The following is a 17313-nucleotide window of genomic DNA, read 5'->3' as shown; positions in this document are numbered from 1 at the left end:
TATCTGAGGATCTGTTTCCTTGTTATTAAATGGCAATGTGTCTAACGCTTCTGCCTACTTCAGAAACACCTTGAAGGTCTATGAGACATCAAGCTAAAAAGCTCTTTTTTGCTTTTTACACAAAGAGGCTTAATAGACAAAATAGAGTAACATGGCAGACAGCTCACAGACATATCACATCCTGCTTAAAATCCAAGGTTTCCAGAGTGAGGGAAAGAGGACCAATCAGAGACTCTTGTACAGTCATTTCCTAGGTAACACTTGAACTGACAAACAAATCCTACTGTAAGCAGAAGATGGAAAGGATAAGCCGCCCGTGCTTCCAGAGGTTTACATGGTTAGCACCCTCCAGCCCATGCCACCTGCTGGCACTTCATGGGTGTTTCTGGCAACTGCATGAGATCAGCTGTGGTTCCGCAAAGGCTCCTCTTGCTATCTGCCTCTGGTGACAGCTGTTATATTTAGCCTACTATTGACACTTTCCCCTCTTATCATACACTTTGTCTTCTTCTTATTGTCTACAGCATCAATTTTAGCAGTGAGGTCAACATCTCAAGTACTGAGTGAACGTGTCACAATCAGGAAAATAAAACCTCACTTCACAGCACCTTACAATATTTAGCCTACAAGGATCTGAGCAGAATTCCCATTTGGCTTAGCAACGGGAGATGGTTTGGGGCCAACCACACTCCCTAGGTGCACCTGAACTGCACATACTCAAAGTGTACACCTTGATTAGCATTAAAATATCTTAATTATGATTAATATAATTAACAGACTAACATATCTGTAACTGTCACCAAAAGCCAGAGACTATTTCCATCACCCCCAAAAGTTTTCCTATGATTCTTTAATAATTCCTTCCTCCCTCCACCTCTAGCCTCAGGCAACCACTGTCTGCTTTCTGTCACTATAGTTTGTACATAAAATTTTAAGTAAATAGAGTCATACAGTATTAAATATATACTCCTTTTTGCCTTGCTTCTGGTACCCACTTCACTATTTTGAGACCCACCCACATCACTGCATGGGTCAATAGTGTCCTTCAACCACCGAGCAGTCTTCCACTGTGTGAATGCACCACGATTTCTCTGTCCATTCACCTGTTGACACACATATGGGTTGTTTCCAGATTTTGACATTAGAAATTAAACTGCAATAAACATTTGTGTAGGAGTCTTTGTGCAGATATATATTTTCATTTTCCTCGGGTAAATACCTAATGATGGATGGCTAGGTCCTACACTAAATGGATATTTGACCTTTTAAGGAAACTGGATTGTTTTCTAAAGCAGCTGTCACATTTCACTCTCTCACCATCACAGCCTAAGAGTTCCAGATGCTCCACATAAATTTTGGGTTTTGGGGGTTTATATTTTATTTTTTAATTTTGGATATTCTAATGGATGTGCAGTGGTTTAATTTCTAATCCCACAATGACTACGGTAATGTTGAGTATATTTTCATGTGCTTCTTGGCCATTTATCTTCTCTTGTAAATTATCTGTATAAATCATGTAAGTCCATTTTCTTATTGGGTTGTTTGCCTTAAGCTATTCTTTACATATTCTGGATACCAAACCTTTGTCTGATATATATATATGCATATGCTGTCTGTGCTATCTTGTCATTTTCTTAATGGTGTCTTGGAAGAGCAAAAGTCTTTTATTTTGATGAAGTCCAATTTTCAATTTTTTTTTTTTTTTTTTTTTTTGACTTATGGTTCAAGCTTTTGGTGCCATATCTTTTTTTTTTTTTTTTTTTTTTTTTTTTTTTTTTTTTTTTTTTGGGAGACAGAGTCTCACTCTGTCACCCAGTCTAGAGTGCAGTGGTGTGATCTGAGTTCACTGCAACCTCCGTCTCCAGGGTTCAAGCAATTGTCCTACCTCAGCCTCCCAAGTACTGGGATTACAGGCACCTGCCCCACCACGCCCAGCTAATTTTTTCATTTTTAGTAGAGACAGGGTTTCACCATGTTGGCCAGGCTGGTCTTGAACTCCTGACCTCAGGCGATTCGCCCATGTTGGACTCCTGAAGTGCTGGGATTACAGGCGTGAACCACCGCGCCTGGTCTTTTGGTGCCATGTCTAAGAAAACTTTGCCTATCCCAAGGTTGCAACAATTCTCTCTTTAGTTTTCTTCTAGAAGTTGTACAGTTTCAGGTTTTACATGGAGGCTTACGTTCCATTTTGAGTTAGCTCTTGAATAAGGGTTGATGCCCATTTTTGTCCATATGGCAACCTGGGTGATCCAGCACCATTTGTTGAGGAGATTTTCCTTTCTCCCATTGAGTTACCTTGGCACCTCTGTCAAAAACCACTTGACTAGATACGTGTAGCTCTATTTCTGGATTAGGTATTCTCCTTGTGTGAGTACGTCCTTAGGAGTACAAAGAGAATATCAAGTCCAGAAATAGACCTATGCATATCCCCCACCGGACCTGGGCGCTGATGAAAGTGGATTATTAACAGACAGAAGGGAGGGAGAGTGCCACCCCCCGCACCCCACACACATTCTCTCTCCTTTCCGTCTGTTAATAATCCACTTTAATCAGCGCCCAGTTCTATTCTGTTTAGAAGTTGGTAGGTTCTTGCTCTAGGATAAATGAAGAGGTCAATCTTGCTGAGGAAATGGAACTATCTTATCTTGAGTGACAAGAGTTAAGATGGTACTGACAGTCTGGCACAATGATTTCTGCTTCTCTGTGCTGTGCTGAGGAGATGGTGATGGGCAGATGTTGAGGGCTGTGACTACATATGATTGTTTTTAAAAACTATTAATTAATAAAACTCCCAAATTAAACTCAGAGTTACACATGACAGCATGTCATACTAGAGGATGAATCTTTCCATTGCTGATGGCGGATCTCAGAATCATAGGTGATGCTCAAGAAGGAGCCTGCAGCATTACCCATCCTGAGCTGAGAAGAGCGCCCCTGAAGGCTTTTCCTGGACTGTTCAATACACCTAATCTTCTAGAACTAGAGGCGCCAAAAGGCCCACCAACCTGCTTGAGGCCTCTCCTCTACCCCAACGGCCATGATGTAAGCCAACATTCCTTTCATAGTCATATGCTAAGTACATTCGCTACATCTTTTTATTTTCTTAACCATCCTATACAGAAGTTACCATTATTATTTCCATGTTACAAAGAAGCTGAGGCAGAGAAAGATTAAATGGCCAGTTAGGATGTGGCAGGGTTGGGCTTTCTCCTGGGCATCCTTAACCTCTATGAACCGGGGCCCCCAGACACCCACTGGTGCCAAGAGAACCCTCAGGAACTCACTCCCACAGGTGAGACACTTGCTTCAGAAGACCCCCAGTAGACACACTGACTGAGTGGGCAGCAATCCTGGGACACCGTTCACCTGGGCACCCCCTTTACTGCTGCTGCCCAGGTTCTCCCTCTGTCTGTCTGTTAAACGTTTCCTGCCTCCAAAGGGATGCCATGAAGAATCTACTGCCAAGGCAGGCTGAGGGAAGGCGGGGATTGAACTTGGATGTGTCAAAAGGGAGGCAAAGGAAAGGATGAGTGTCTTCAGAGAACACTTTCACGAGTGGCAAAGTCAGGGAATGGGCTGGAAGTCAATACCTGGTAAGGTGGCTTGGCCACAAGTGGCTAGGAGACACCCGAAAAAGAAAGCATGCGTGCAGAAGCCACATTTCCAAGGAGGAAAGGAGGAGGGAGCTCAGAGAGTTCAGGTTGGGAGAGGAGAGGTCCTGAGTGGGAGAGAAGGATGAGTGAGAGGACAAATGGCACGTTGTACTGAAGCCAAGGGTGTGGGGAGAAGGCAGGCGAGGCTGTCTCCATCCTCCTCAAGGCAAAACTCAGAAAGCGAGATGATAAATGGCTGAAGAACATATCAATCACTCCTGACATGCCAAGCTATAGGCTGAATGCTGAGCACGGTGCATACACAGAAGCCTGCGATGAAAGAATCACAGTCCCCGCTGCAGGTGGGAAATCCCTGAGAAAAGTTCTTGGCTGGGGCTTCCAAATCGTTACACAAAATTCTGAGAGGCCACTGCTTTGGCCTGAGCTCCTGCACTAGGCCCCAACTAGACCAGACCAAACCAGAATGGAGTCGCTCATGCTAAATGCCACATAATCAAACTGAAACTTTCAGGAAGCAGACAGATCCCAAAACAGACTATTTTTTCCTGAAAACGGAAGATTCCAGTCTACCTAAGTTAGTGTCACAAGAAAGTCCCCTCTGCTTTAATTCATACAAAAGAAGTAATTTAAAGTAACCCAATGTTAACCAGTCTGCTTTTCTTCTATTTTTGTTTCCTTGTTCCCACCGCATGAAGCCCACTATTCTGCCATTGCCCCGGGAAGCTCCCATCCTATGTTACAGAATGGAGGATTCCCCGATTCACCAACTATGAATAGAAGTCGGTTAGATCTATAACAAAATTTGTTGTAATTTCACAAAATCCAAGCCTTAAATATCTTTTTTTTTTTTTTTTTTTTTTTTTTTATTTGAGACGGAGTCTTGCTCTGTCACCCAGACTGGAGTCCAATGGCACAATCTTGGCTCACTGCAACCTCCACCTCCGGGGTTCAACCGATTCTCCTGCCTCAGCCTCCCAAGTAGCTGGTGTTACAGGTGCCCGCCACCACGCCAGCTAATTTTTGTATTTTTAGTAGGGACGTGGTTTCACTATATTGGCCAGGCTGGTCTCAAACTCCTTACGTCAAGTGATCCGCCCACCTCGGACTCCCAAAGTGCTGGGATTACAGATGTGAGCCACCACACCCGGCCCCAAACCTAACATATCTTTGACAAGAGTTCTATTTCCAGTTTTGCTCATGAGCGTGGAATGCCATCTGAGGCTCCTGCGGGAACACCAGCGACCTCCACAGGTCCCGCAGAGCCAGCCTGGCCTCAAGAGCAGGATGCACCAGGAAACACGTGTTGAATGGATGTACCAGTGAACAGAAAAGGCCACCTTGCCCGAGCCACAATCCACGGGGACTGGAGACTAAATGACGCTAACTACTGCAGGGAAATGAACGACTGAGAGGGGCCCCCTTTTATCGCTGGAGGGAAGCTGCTTGGTTCTAGTGAATGGGAAGGAATTTCAGGCAAAAACTCAGGGAGGAGACAGACAAGGAGAACTTGGAAGCGGAACCTTACTAATTAATTAAGACAGAGAAAACAAAATTTTGCTAAGCATCATTTCTGACTTACAACACAAAGTCATTTTTCCTTTCTTCCTTTTCCCTCCTCCTTCGCTCTCCCTACTCCTTCCTCTTTCTACCCAGAGACTCTCATGTAAACAGGACACAAAAGTATTACAGAGACCACAGGTGCACACAGAACCTGTGGCCTTCTCTGCGGCTCTGCCTGGAAGCGCCTCCTCTTCCTGCACCTCCTCCCACAAGGCGCCTGCCTTGCCCACAACCTCCTTTCCTTCATATGTCGCATGGAGTGTCTGCTTACTGGGGAAGGTCCCCACATACCTCCCCCTACTCCAGGCTTGACAAAAAAGCTCCTCTGTGTTCTCATGTGATCGTGTCTATTATAGCTGTTATCACTACATATTTAATGCAGCAGCTAATGAGTCTCTCCCCAACTGAGCTCCTTGGGAGCAAAAGCCAAGTCCTCTAAGAAGGGCTTTGCAGTGCAATGCAAAAACTCTAGGCATTATTGCTATTTGACTCTGAATCCCAAGTGCCTAGACAGAGGGTTGGTCTGGAGATGAGCAATCAAATGGTAGCAATTATTAGTATCAACATATGGTCATGTATTATTTATTGCCAACATGTGACTGCTTATTACTCTAATTATAATGATAATCAGCATTATTGCCACATGACCACTTAAGGAGCCTGGGCCCAGACACTGGCCAAGAGCCCAAGGTGAGGAGGTCACGGTCCACTCAAGGCAAAGGGCACTAATGAGCTGGTCATCGATTAGGACACAGAGAAAGTTCAAGGGCAAGGACAGGACTCCTAGAACCTTGGCTTCTGAAACAGTATCATCTTCCTCCTTTGTAAAGCGTGCGACCCTTATAAAGCATTTCTACATTCATTATCACATCATTTGCTTCTCACAATTCTGTTGTGGAGTAGTGGGTACTGTGTCCGTTGTCATCATGAGGAAACTTGCTCAGAGAGGAAGAGTGATTTGCTAAAAGTCACTTGGCCAGGGAGGGTTGGGTTAGGCCTAGAGCTCAGGTCTTCCAATGGCGTGTTCAGCATTCCCCAGGACACTGGCCCAAAGAGAGCTGCAGCTGCCTGAAGCCCAAGAGAGAGCAATACAAGCTCCATCCAGGGACCCCACAAGGCCAAGCATCAGAGAAGCCACAACTGGACATGTTGAGATGGTGCTCAGGAGCCGAGTCTGAAATGACCTCCAGACACTATCTGGGGCAACTTGATTAGCAATTCAGAAACTTCCAAAGGCAGAAGAGCAGCCGCCGCCACAGAAGGGCTGTCCTCTACTGCTGATTCTCCTAACTGTTCATCTGATTCTTATCATAAGCCTTGGACGGAGGTGCCATCTACATTTTACCTAAGAGGAGACCCAGGGTCAGGGTGACGGCATCATTTGCATGCGGTCACACAGGTAAGAAGAGGCAGAGAGTGCCACACCTTGGGCAGGTGCACCCACGCCCAAGGCCTCCCGCAGGCTCAGCAGCTTCACTCTAGCACCACCCTCCATGTGCCTCACACATCCCACCCTCCCCTCATCCCACACTGTCCTGCTGCAGCCTCCACCGATGCTTGGTGCACTTGCACGTGGGCTTTCTTTCAGTTTTTTTTTTTTTTTTTTTTTTGAGATGGAGTCTTGCTCTGTCGCCCAGGCTGGAGTGTAATCTGGTTCAAGTGATTCTTCCGCCTCAGCCTCCTGAGTAGCTGGGATTACAGGCATTCACCACCAAGCCTGGCTAATTTTTTTTTTTTTTTTTTTTTTTTTTTTGTATTTTTAGCAGAAACGGGGTTTCACCATGTTAGCCAGGCTGGTCTTGAACTCCTGGCCTCAGGTGATCCATCTGCCTCGGCCTCCCAAAGTGCTGGGATTACAGGCATGAGCCACTGCACCCGGTTGGCATGTGGGCTTTCAAGAGACAAGGCAGTGCCCACTCCCCCCACCCAGTCAGCAGCACAGAACGAAGGGGCCCTGTGGAAAGGGGGATAGGTGGCAGGAGCAGCCAGAAAGGCTGGGAACAGGAGGGCCAGCTGGGGGCCTGCACATCCTCCCACTTTGGGACAGTCCTCGGCAGCGCTGCCCTCAGGAGTGTGGGGAGCAGACAGACAGGAGGCCGGAGCCAAAAAGCGAATGGGCAGCAGGGTCCTAAAGGCCCCATAGGCCAGGGCCAAGACAGCCCTGGACGAGGAGACCAGGTTCTAATCCAGGCTCTGCTGCCATCCAGCTGACGACCTCAGGAAGATCTCTTCAGCTTTCAGAGCCCCTGGGTCCCCAAGGAAAGGGGAAGCTCACCACCTGCCCCTTCTTACCACAGCCAGGCGTGACTGGTGGGGTAAAAACAAGAAGAGCGAGATACTGCTTTTAAAACAACCCATATTAATATACGCATCCCTGTGGAATGGTTAAGACATCATAAAGATATACTATTTTTACTTGTTAATTAAAAAAATATAACAATAACTAAATTAAAATGATGCAGTCAGGGAGGCAGAGGGTCAGTAGTGTCATGGATTTCTGGAACCTGCTTATTTTGATTAAAACTATCCTTTCATGCTAAAATAAACAAAAATAAAGCAGCCTATTGGTAAAAAGAAAGCACTATTACTACCATCGTGGCACAGGCCACACATGTCCCGGCTTCCAGAAATGCAGTTTCAGAGACGGCTCTGTGGAATCTGTTTCATGAACCACCTGCAGGTTGGGAGGGAGCAGCCTGCGGCCATTTGCCCACACAGCCCTGGAGCAGAGTTCCCAGGTCCTGTTCCAGGTCCCCAGAGAGCCGGCTGGCCTGGTTGCTCCAGCAAAACCCTGAGGGGCAGGAAACAACACTGAGGCTCAGAGTCAACCAACTTCACAGTTGGGAAATTCCAGTTGCACAGCTCTCTTACTCAAAACTTACCCATTCCTGCAATTATTCCCACTCTGAGCACTGTGCAGCGAAATCAAAGAGAAGGCTGCCAAGGGAACAGGGCTGGGGAAGGGAAGACACTGTTTCTGACAGAATCTACAGTCACAACTGGACAAAAATCCCACATAAAACGCACGTAAAAGGCTGCAGCTGAGACTAAGGGGGAGGTGTCACTCGGAGCTAAGTCTGTGACACGGAGACCCTAAGCACCAGTGTCCCTGGTTTCGGCCAGATCCTACCCTCACAGCCTGGTTTCTGCAGAAGCAGCAAACTCCTCGTGTGCAACCCAGAGGCACACTTTATTTAACCTGCGTGAAATTTTCCACCCACTCTCAACCAGAGTTTTCAAAAATGTTTAATTAGTTGCCAATTTATCTCACATTAAACATAGGTTTCCACTTCCTCTTTAACACTCGGAAGACCTGCTGATGAGTCTTCCGTATGGCCCACATTCCAGCATGACATCTCCAGAGGAGGCCAGGCCCTTCATCCAGGCACGCACACCTCAGTTGCCACAGACCCGGCCAGTTTCTCCTATTTTTGCTTCAGAGCTGGCTTACAGGCATTTGAGTTTGTGACTCCTATTTGAGATGAAGCATTGTGCGTAACGTAAATGCACATTTTGGATTACTGCAGGCCAGAGGTCGGGGGCTGTAGAAACCTGTTGGCTTCTACAAACCTCTAGCGTACAGCAAGGGAACAAGAAGACCCAGGATGGAGACACGGCCAGCCGCCACCTGGCGGCATTTACCTGGCCCGTGGCCACTCAGCCCTCAGCCGAGGAGAAGGCCTTCCCCTCTGGAGACGGGAGCTCACACAGCTTGAAAGCTCCCTAGTTAACAACTCTGAAGGCTTAAACAAAACCGCCAGCAAAAGCATCTTGTATCGCTTCTCCAGAGTTCTGACGAGATGACCATAAACGGGTGTGATTTTTAAATCCCATGCCAACAATAGATGAATGGATAAAGAAAATACAGCATATATATACAATGGAATACAATTCCACCATAAAAAAAGAGTGAAATCCTGTCATTCACTACAACACAGACGTAACTGGAGGTCATTATGTTAAGTGAGATAAGCCAGACACACGAAGACAAGCATCGTCTGTTCTCATTCATGTGCCAGCCAGAAAAAGGTGATTGTGTCAAGGTAAAAAGCAAAACAGAGGATACCAGAGAGGGAAGGGAGGGACTTGTTAAAGGAAACAAAATTACAGCGAGATAGGAGGAATAACTTCTAGTGTTCTAAACCATTACAGGATGACTAAATGATAATATATTATATAGGTTATAATTCTATAATATATAACATATTATATAGCTAGAAGGGGGATATCGAATGTTCCCAACACAGAAATAATAAATGTTTGAGATAATGGATACGCTAATTCACTAATTACCCTAATCTGATCACTATACATGGTATGTATCAAAACATCACTATGTACCCCCAAAATATATATTATTGTCAATTTAAAAAAACAAGTAAAATAAATGTTTACAATCCCATACAATGCATCAACGGTGCAGAGGGTATGGGTTCTGTAAGGACAGGCACAACCCCGGAATCTTCAACCTCTCTGAACCCAGGTGAGGCTGGGTGTCGGACATGTACACCTTGAGGGGGAATTTAAGTCGGTGAGCTGCTTCTCTTAAGAGTCTTTGCACTGTGGGATAATAAGAGATTGCTCCCAGTTAAAAGTGGTTCAGCTGTCAGGAGAATAACAAGGAGAGCCACTACAAGGGCCGTGAGCACAGCCAGCCATTCCCTATCACATGAGCCCTGCTGGAAATTAATTTTTAATGCCTAAATAAATGAATGTGTCAACTGGCATAGTGCAGAAAATTCCCACCAATAAACACTTCTCAGAGTTGAGGCCTATTTGCAATGCCTATAAAACGCAGATGTTTCCTGACTGACATCTAACATGTATAATCACACTTGGCACCGTCATATTTTACCTAAGGTTCAGATTCTGACTGAGTGAAATGCAGGCTAGCAAGTCTGAGGGAGGAGAAGGACGTGAGAGTCCCATATGCCAGGCAACCAGGGAGATTGGTAAGTAGAGATGAAGAGCACAGGACTGTAATGAATGGTAATATCTGCTCGAGCTATCTCTGCTTCTGAAAAAGACTAAACACTACAAATAGGTACATTCCTATCCCCATATCCATTTTTCCTCCCTGTCACTGAGATGTTAGAGAGTAAGCACTGGCCAACCATGGTGATAAATCACAGTTAAAATCCTGGGGGATCATTAAAGGGATGACTCTAATCATTTGCAAGGGAGTGAGAAAAACAACTTAAAGCAGCCACTTTCATGCCTCTACTAAACGGAGGAGAATGTCTCACCTCATGTTCATCTTCCCTATAAAAACACACATACACACACATACATGCAATACATCACCCCAACCAGGATGAACATCTTTCTTCAAAAGTAAAATTAAAGGTCTAATCATTTTGGTCTTATATCAGATGGTGCATGTAGCCAAGCTCACATCAAATCACATCCTAAGAGGACAGACCAGATTTTGCATTCAAATTTCCACTGCAACTTGTACACAGAGAATTATTGTAATGGCAGCATCTTCATCTCCTGGTAACCAAATCAGTTGCCTGCCATGAAGACTGCATGATAGGAGGCCGTAAAAATATTTTTCTCAGCACTCATAAGGGGAGGGAGGGAAAAGAATCAGAGTTCCAGTAATGACTCTCACCCAGAGGACAAAGTAGTCAAAGACACATTTTAATATGAATTTGTGTCCTCCAGTTTCAATATCCCAGTGTCAAGTGTGCCAGAAAACCTAACGTGAATAGATTTATGTAATGAATTGAGGTGCAAAGGAAAATAATTCTTAATACTACGATCATTGAATGAACACAGAACAACAGATGCAAACAACACAGACTGGATCACTCTGCTTCACAAAAATAACCCAGTTTCTCTTTACAAAAACAAAACAAATCTTGCTTTAAAAATAGTGAAAACAGCTAAGGAGAGGCACACAGTACCCAGTCCTAGCTCACCTATCTGGAGTCTCTTCACCTTGCCCAGTGTTTCTCTCCACCAGGTCATTCGCATCCCTGCAACAAGTTCTTCTGACCCCCCAAAATGTTGTCTGTTCTCTCTCAACGTGCCCGACTTCCCCCAGGAACCCTGCGGTGAGAGGCAGCCCGGGGTCCAGCACTGGCAGGAAGGACTGTTAAGGAAGAAGGAGGACCTTACCACTTCCGGGAGCAGCCTCGTTGAGAGGTCATGGATGGCTTTGACCACTATACATATGGATGACAGAAGGAATATCACCCCCAAGATGACACAGGCTCTGCAAAAAACAAAACATTGAGAATCTTAACTGGGAGAACTCACACTGCTGAAGAGTCCACACAATTGACAGAGACAAAGACACAATCTGGGAATGAACTCAGTTGTAACTTGCCACACCCCCAGGGTGACCACCCACAGTCCAAGGATTGACACTAAGTCACCTCTAGGAGAACACAGTTCAGAGTTTGATCACCAAAGTCAACCTCAGGGAAGAGAGGTCACCATCGTACAGAAGCTCACAGCATCCCATGAATGCTGGCATGGAAGGGTCTTCAAGGCCGTGAAATCTTTCTCCCTTGCCTGGCAAATGTGATGTTTCATTCCTGCTCAGACGGGAAGGTACACGGTTTAAGAGCAGAATGGAGGCTCTGGCATGAGACATGCCAAGCTCTACCATTTACTTAACTTGTGTGATCTTGATTATTGTCTCTCTTAGCTTGATTTCCTCATCTTTCAAATAGGAATATATTCCCTACCTAAAGAGGAAATGAGACAATGCACAAAACATAAAACGGGAAGTCATTACTGTTAGCTTAAGCAAAGGAAAGTCCACTCTGTCACTTTTGGATATGACGTGATAGACACCTTTGCATTTTCCCAATGATGAAAAGGAGAAATGATCTGGTAATGACAAGACAGGAGTTTGCAGTAAGATAGAGAAACTCTAAACGGCAAAAATGAGGGGTAAGAAAGGAGATGGTCAACCAAGACACCCAGCACAGGCAGAGGCAGGAGCAGGTGCGCGGTGAGGCCAAGGTGAAGTGAGAGGACACACAGCTGGGGATGTGGTGTGGGGACTGGCAAAGAAGGCTATGGGACTCAGGACATAGGAAAAGTCTCTGACAACCCAGACACAACAAATCTCAGGATGGAAAAATGAAGAGTGATGGAAGATGAAGGTAGGCACGAGGAAATGATAGCGTTACAAGGGTTAAAATATCAAATGAAAATGAAGAGGGAGAGAAAAGAGAAAAAAATACACGAGTGACTACAGTGAGGTTTAGATCATTCCTGTCCCAGCTTGACGTCTCCACCATTTGGCAGCCTCCTCAGCAATCTTGCCCCAACTATCAAACAAAATCATGTTTTATTATCCACCTTGGAGTCCCCTTCTCTGGACTAACACATGGCCCCAAATTGCTCACCTAATTTTGAGGTGAAACCTACTTATAATCCCAGTAAACCTGTGAACAGACCCCATCCTCCACACTTAGGACTGAGGAATAAAAGCAGGTAAGCAAGGCTGCTTGGAGTCCACTCAGTCGGCTTCTAAGTCACACTGTGGTGTAGGTTTTATTCCCTCAAAAGCAAAGACAGAATAATTGCAGGTTGAAGCAAAACACAAAAAAGAACAGAGATGGAAGGAAAAGGAATGAATGGGCTAGGAATCAGCACAGACTTGAGCCAAGGAATACACACATGGATGACGGAAGGAACATCACCCTCAAGAGACACAGGCTCTGCAAAAAAATGAAACATTGAGGATCTTAACTGGGAGAACTCCACACTGCTGAGAGTCCGCACAATTGACAGTAACAGGGACACAACCTGGGAATGGACTCAGCTGTAACTTGCCACACCCCCAGGGTGACCACCCCTAGACCAAGGATTGACAGTAAGTCACCTCTAGGAGAATACAGTTCAGGGTATATTGACTTTGACCACCAAAGTCAACAGGGGAAAGAAGTTGCCATCCCACAGAACCTACGTGAATGCTGTGAGCCATGTGGCCCCACGATCCACCAGGGGCAGAAGAGACAATTCAGGCGTAAGTAGGTGCTAATGTGCTGCCTCTGTGTGACAGCGCGCCTGGGGCTGGGAACCACAGTCTTAACATTGGAATCAGGGACAAACAGGGGCCGTGCTAAAGTCCTGGAGGAACGAGGTGAACCTACTGGAGGGCCCTTTAGTGACTCCATACTGGAGCAAGAGCAGGGATTCCTAGGGCTTGGGGAGCATCACTCCCAAAGCAATTGCCTCCTGTTTGGAAGACAGTTCAGGGCCAGCTGTGCTAGGGACCTGGAGTAACCATTCCTCCCTGTGAGGCATGTGCCCTGAGAGGTCCCATTACAGGAGAAAGCCTGAAATCAGCATAGGCTTCCGAGGTAAGTTCCCGCAATGTGGTTCTTCCCTCCATTCACAAAACTCCTGAGTGACTCACAGAGACACCTCTTTAATTAACCCTTTCAGGTAACTTCAGTCATCAACTCAGCACTTCCCAGCGCTGACAGCACATTGTACTCCCCTGGGGAATTCCTTTTTTTTTTTTTTTTTAAGTTGCCTGGACACCACTCCAGTTCCTAGAGCTAGGTAGGGCCCTGTCCCTAGGAAGCTTCCACTGCGAGGTGAAAGCACAGAACTCTCTGGAACAGAGGCTGAGATGGAAGCAACATCTAAGCTGGGGAGGAAGGAAGGGGGTCTCGTGGAACCTAACAGGCCTCGTAGTGCATTTGTTTGTCAATCAGCCTTCCCTCCCTGAAGATCAAGTAGGGTAGCCACAACTTGCGTGCTAGGCTCTACAGGCAATTTGTCACCATATCCCCAAGGGAGCTTCCATTTCCGTACTCCTCTGGGGGAAGGAAGGAACAAATGCCTGCTTCTGACAGGGAACAGTGGTGATAATGCAGGAACTGCCTCTCACCAGCTCACTGCAGCCATGCCTCCATCCCGCACAAAAGGCAGATATGGACTCTGTATGGATTCTGTGTACATTTACCTAAGGAGATGAGTACGAAGGGTGCAAGGGCCTCGTACATAATTTATTGCTTACCTAACTTTACTCAAAATTACACTATAAATTCTGTAAGGGCAAGAACTACGTAGCATGCAGCAGGTACTCCCGCAGGCAGCAGAGGGGATCAAACACCAATGGATTCATCCCTGACTGATCCATAAGTCCCCCCATGGAGTCTGAGGAGGCATCAACCATTTACCACTGGGGATGGGAGGAGGAAAGAGACTCCCGATGCTTTAGCCAAATGCCCGTGGAATAGTCCACATGGTAAGGCAACTCTGAAATATAATGAAAATCAAAAGAAATTTGTGATTTGGTTTATTAAAGTTGCATTTCACAGAATTGTAATCCTATTTTCTTCACCAATATACCTCTGAATATGCTCCAAAATGTCTCAAAAACTCATTTGCATCTTTTAAATGTGTTGCAGATTCAAAACCCACAGTCACCTCTCCTTCGACACTGCTGGGAGCCTGTGTGTCAGAGTGTCTCCAGCAGCCCAAAGCAGCTATTATTAGCAGCGGGCACGGTGCTATTTTTTAACGTTTTATTAATATTTATTGTGTTTACACAGCAGCTTTCTCCTCTAGCACTCAGAGCTCCACACATCAGCTCATCAGTCCCCTGGAGGCCACTCACCAGACCCAGGTTTTTGTTTTTCTGCTATTTTATGGATGAGGGGTGGGGAGAGAGGCGTTTTATAAACAGGAGTGTTTAAAAATGCAGGAGTCAAGGATTGGCCAGCTTCCCTAAGGTCACTCAAGGAGTCTGTGAGGTCTATCCAGAAATAGAATCCCATTCAACTGCCTCCCTCCCAGCAGCCAGCCCTGGTCAACCATCCGGCCACACGAAAGCTCTGGGCAGCCACGTCACATGCTCACACCACCACTGCCCTGGGTCTAGTGGTCTCCAGGATGCTGTGAAGATTTGAGTCAGGAGCAACCAGTGCAAATATGACTGCTTCTTGCACCTGCAAGTGTGAGCTGCTTGGCAGACGAGAGACAGGTGGGGGGCAAAGGGTAATTGCTCCATCAGCAATCCGTGGCCTCAACCCACGGAAAGGCTGGCCTGGCCAGTAACAAGAGCATTGAGGAACCAGGTCACTAAAAAGAATACAGACTCCTCCCTCCTGCCCCAACTCTGGGGAAGAACTTCACGGATCAGTAAGAGGCAAATGAGCTGCACCCCTTCAGCATAATCCGCCAATCAACCCAGACTGAAACCAAATTTAAATTCCCAGCTGGGCACGGTGGCTCACACCTGTAACCCCAGCACTTTGGGAGGCCGAGATGGGTGGATCACCTGAGGTCAGGAGGTCAAGACCAGCCTGACCAACATGGAAAAACCCCGTCTCTACTAAAAATACAAAATTAGCTGGGCATGGTGGTGCATGCCTGTAATCCCACCTACTCGGGAGGCAGAGGCAGGAGAATCGCTTGAACCTGGGAGAAGGTGGTTGTGATAAGCTAAGATCACGCCACTGTACTCCAGCCTGGGCAACAAGAGTGAAACTCTTGTTTCTAAATAAACAAATAAATACCCACCAGATCAGTGGTTGTCACAGTGTGGTCCCATGAATTAGCAGCACCCGCGTCACGTAAGAACTTGGTGGAAAAGCAAATTCTGAGTGAATCTACCCCAGACCTACTGAATCAGAAACTCTGGGGATGTGGCCCAGCAATCTGTGGTTTAATAAGCCCTTCAGGTGATTCTGATGTACACTCAAGTTTAAGAACCACTGAATAGGCCAGGTGTGGTGGCTCACACCTGTAATCCCAGCACTTTGAGAGGCCCAGGCAGATCTGCTTGAGGCCAGGAGTTTGAGACCAGCCTGGGCAATACAAAGACCCCACCTCCACAAAAAAATAAATTAGCTGGGTATGGTGGTGTGTGCCTGTAGTCCCAGCTATTCAGGAGGCTGAGGCAGGAGGACTACTTGAGCCCAGGAGGTTGTGACTGTAGTAAGCCATGATCGTGCCACTGTACTCCAGTCTGGGTGACAGAGAGAGACCCTCTCTCTCTCTCACACACACACACACACACACACACACACACACAAAGACACACAATGTCCGAAAGGAAGCAATGGTTAACAAGTCACTTCAAAGAAATGATTAAAGGTAGTTAAAGCCTCCTTTTTTTCTCTTCTGCTAAAGGCTCCAAATTGTTAACTGTGCACAGTATTATAAATCTCTAGAGGCATCAGTTTTTAATTCTGAAATTATAAGGGCAAAACCTACTGACAGACACTCATACACAAAATGATGTCAGATAGAAAGCTTGGCCCCTTGTCAATTGTAGGTTTAAAGGCCTGTGGCTCACATTAAAATAGCCTGAGTCCTAGCCTACGAATTCGAGGTTGCTTCCTATCAGATCAAAAAAGCCAAACAAGAGAAACTTCTCCAATCACCCTCTAATTTACAACAAGATCTAAACACAAAGTAGCCCTGGTGATTAACCAATTCAGCCCACAGTTTAACGTGTAATTATTTTATTTATCATCTTTGACTCTGGTCTCCAAAGCATTTGTCATCTGAGACAGTGCTCACATGTGAAGCAAATAATGAAAAATACAAGAGTTAAGTGGTGTGAGCATATAACACAGTACTTACGGCTGCACAATTCCTAATGCTGGTTTGCTCCAGCTAAGCCCTCTTTCTCTCTGTGTGTTCTGACATTTCAAACAAAGCCACAAAGGAAGCTCATCTTGGAGGCAGGATAAAAGGAGAAAGTGAGCAAGGAATGGCTGTGAACCATTCTCTCCTCTCTATCATGGAGAAGCCAAACCGGCAGCATCTGGTTAAGACTCCACCCTTCCCTCAATCCGTCACTATCAATGCCTCCCTCCTCTCCTCCTTCTGGAACTCCCCCACTTCCCTTCATGTTTGTGCTCATCTTCACCCTCATTCCTCCCCTCAACTCTCCTGAGCTCCAGCCCCTCAACCCCTCTCTCCATCCATTTCCCATCTCTCTCCTCTATCTTCAGCTTCATCTACCTGCTGTGTTTCTGGAGCGGGTGAGATTGGCTTGGACCAGGGACAGTCACTCAGACCACAGCTCTCCACGCAAGCACTCCCTACCCTCTCCATGGTGACAGCCTCCACTTCCTCAAGTTCTGACCATTAAAACCTCTCCTTCCTCAACAAATGACCATTGGTTTACATCTGTAATAATACACAAGTT

The 17313-nt window shown here is 46.1% G+C and overlaps 1 protein-coding gene across 1 annotated transcript in view; it reads right to left on the bottom strand.

The window, feature by feature from the left end:
- Positions 1–17313, bottom strand: part of TMEM163 (transmembrane protein 163) — a 261099-nt gene that overhangs the window by 35972 nt on the left and 207814 nt on the right. The window contains exon 5 of the mRNA XM_030916147.1: positions 11298–11394. Coding sequence (XP_030772007.1) covers positions 11298–11394 — 97 coding nt within the window. The remainder of the gene's footprint in view (positions 1–11297; positions 11395–17313) is intronic.

This window comes from Rhinopithecus roxellana, chromosome 14 (assembly GCF_007565055.1).
Source record: "Rhinopithecus roxellana isolate Shanxi Qingling chromosome 14, ASM756505v1, whole genome shotgun sequence".
NCBI lineage: Eukaryota > Metazoa > Chordata > Mammalia > Primates > Cercopithecidae > Rhinopithecus > Rhinopithecus roxellana.
The sequence above is the reverse complement of the archived record's forward strand: the minus strand, read 5'-3'. Positions and strand labels throughout refer to the sequence as shown.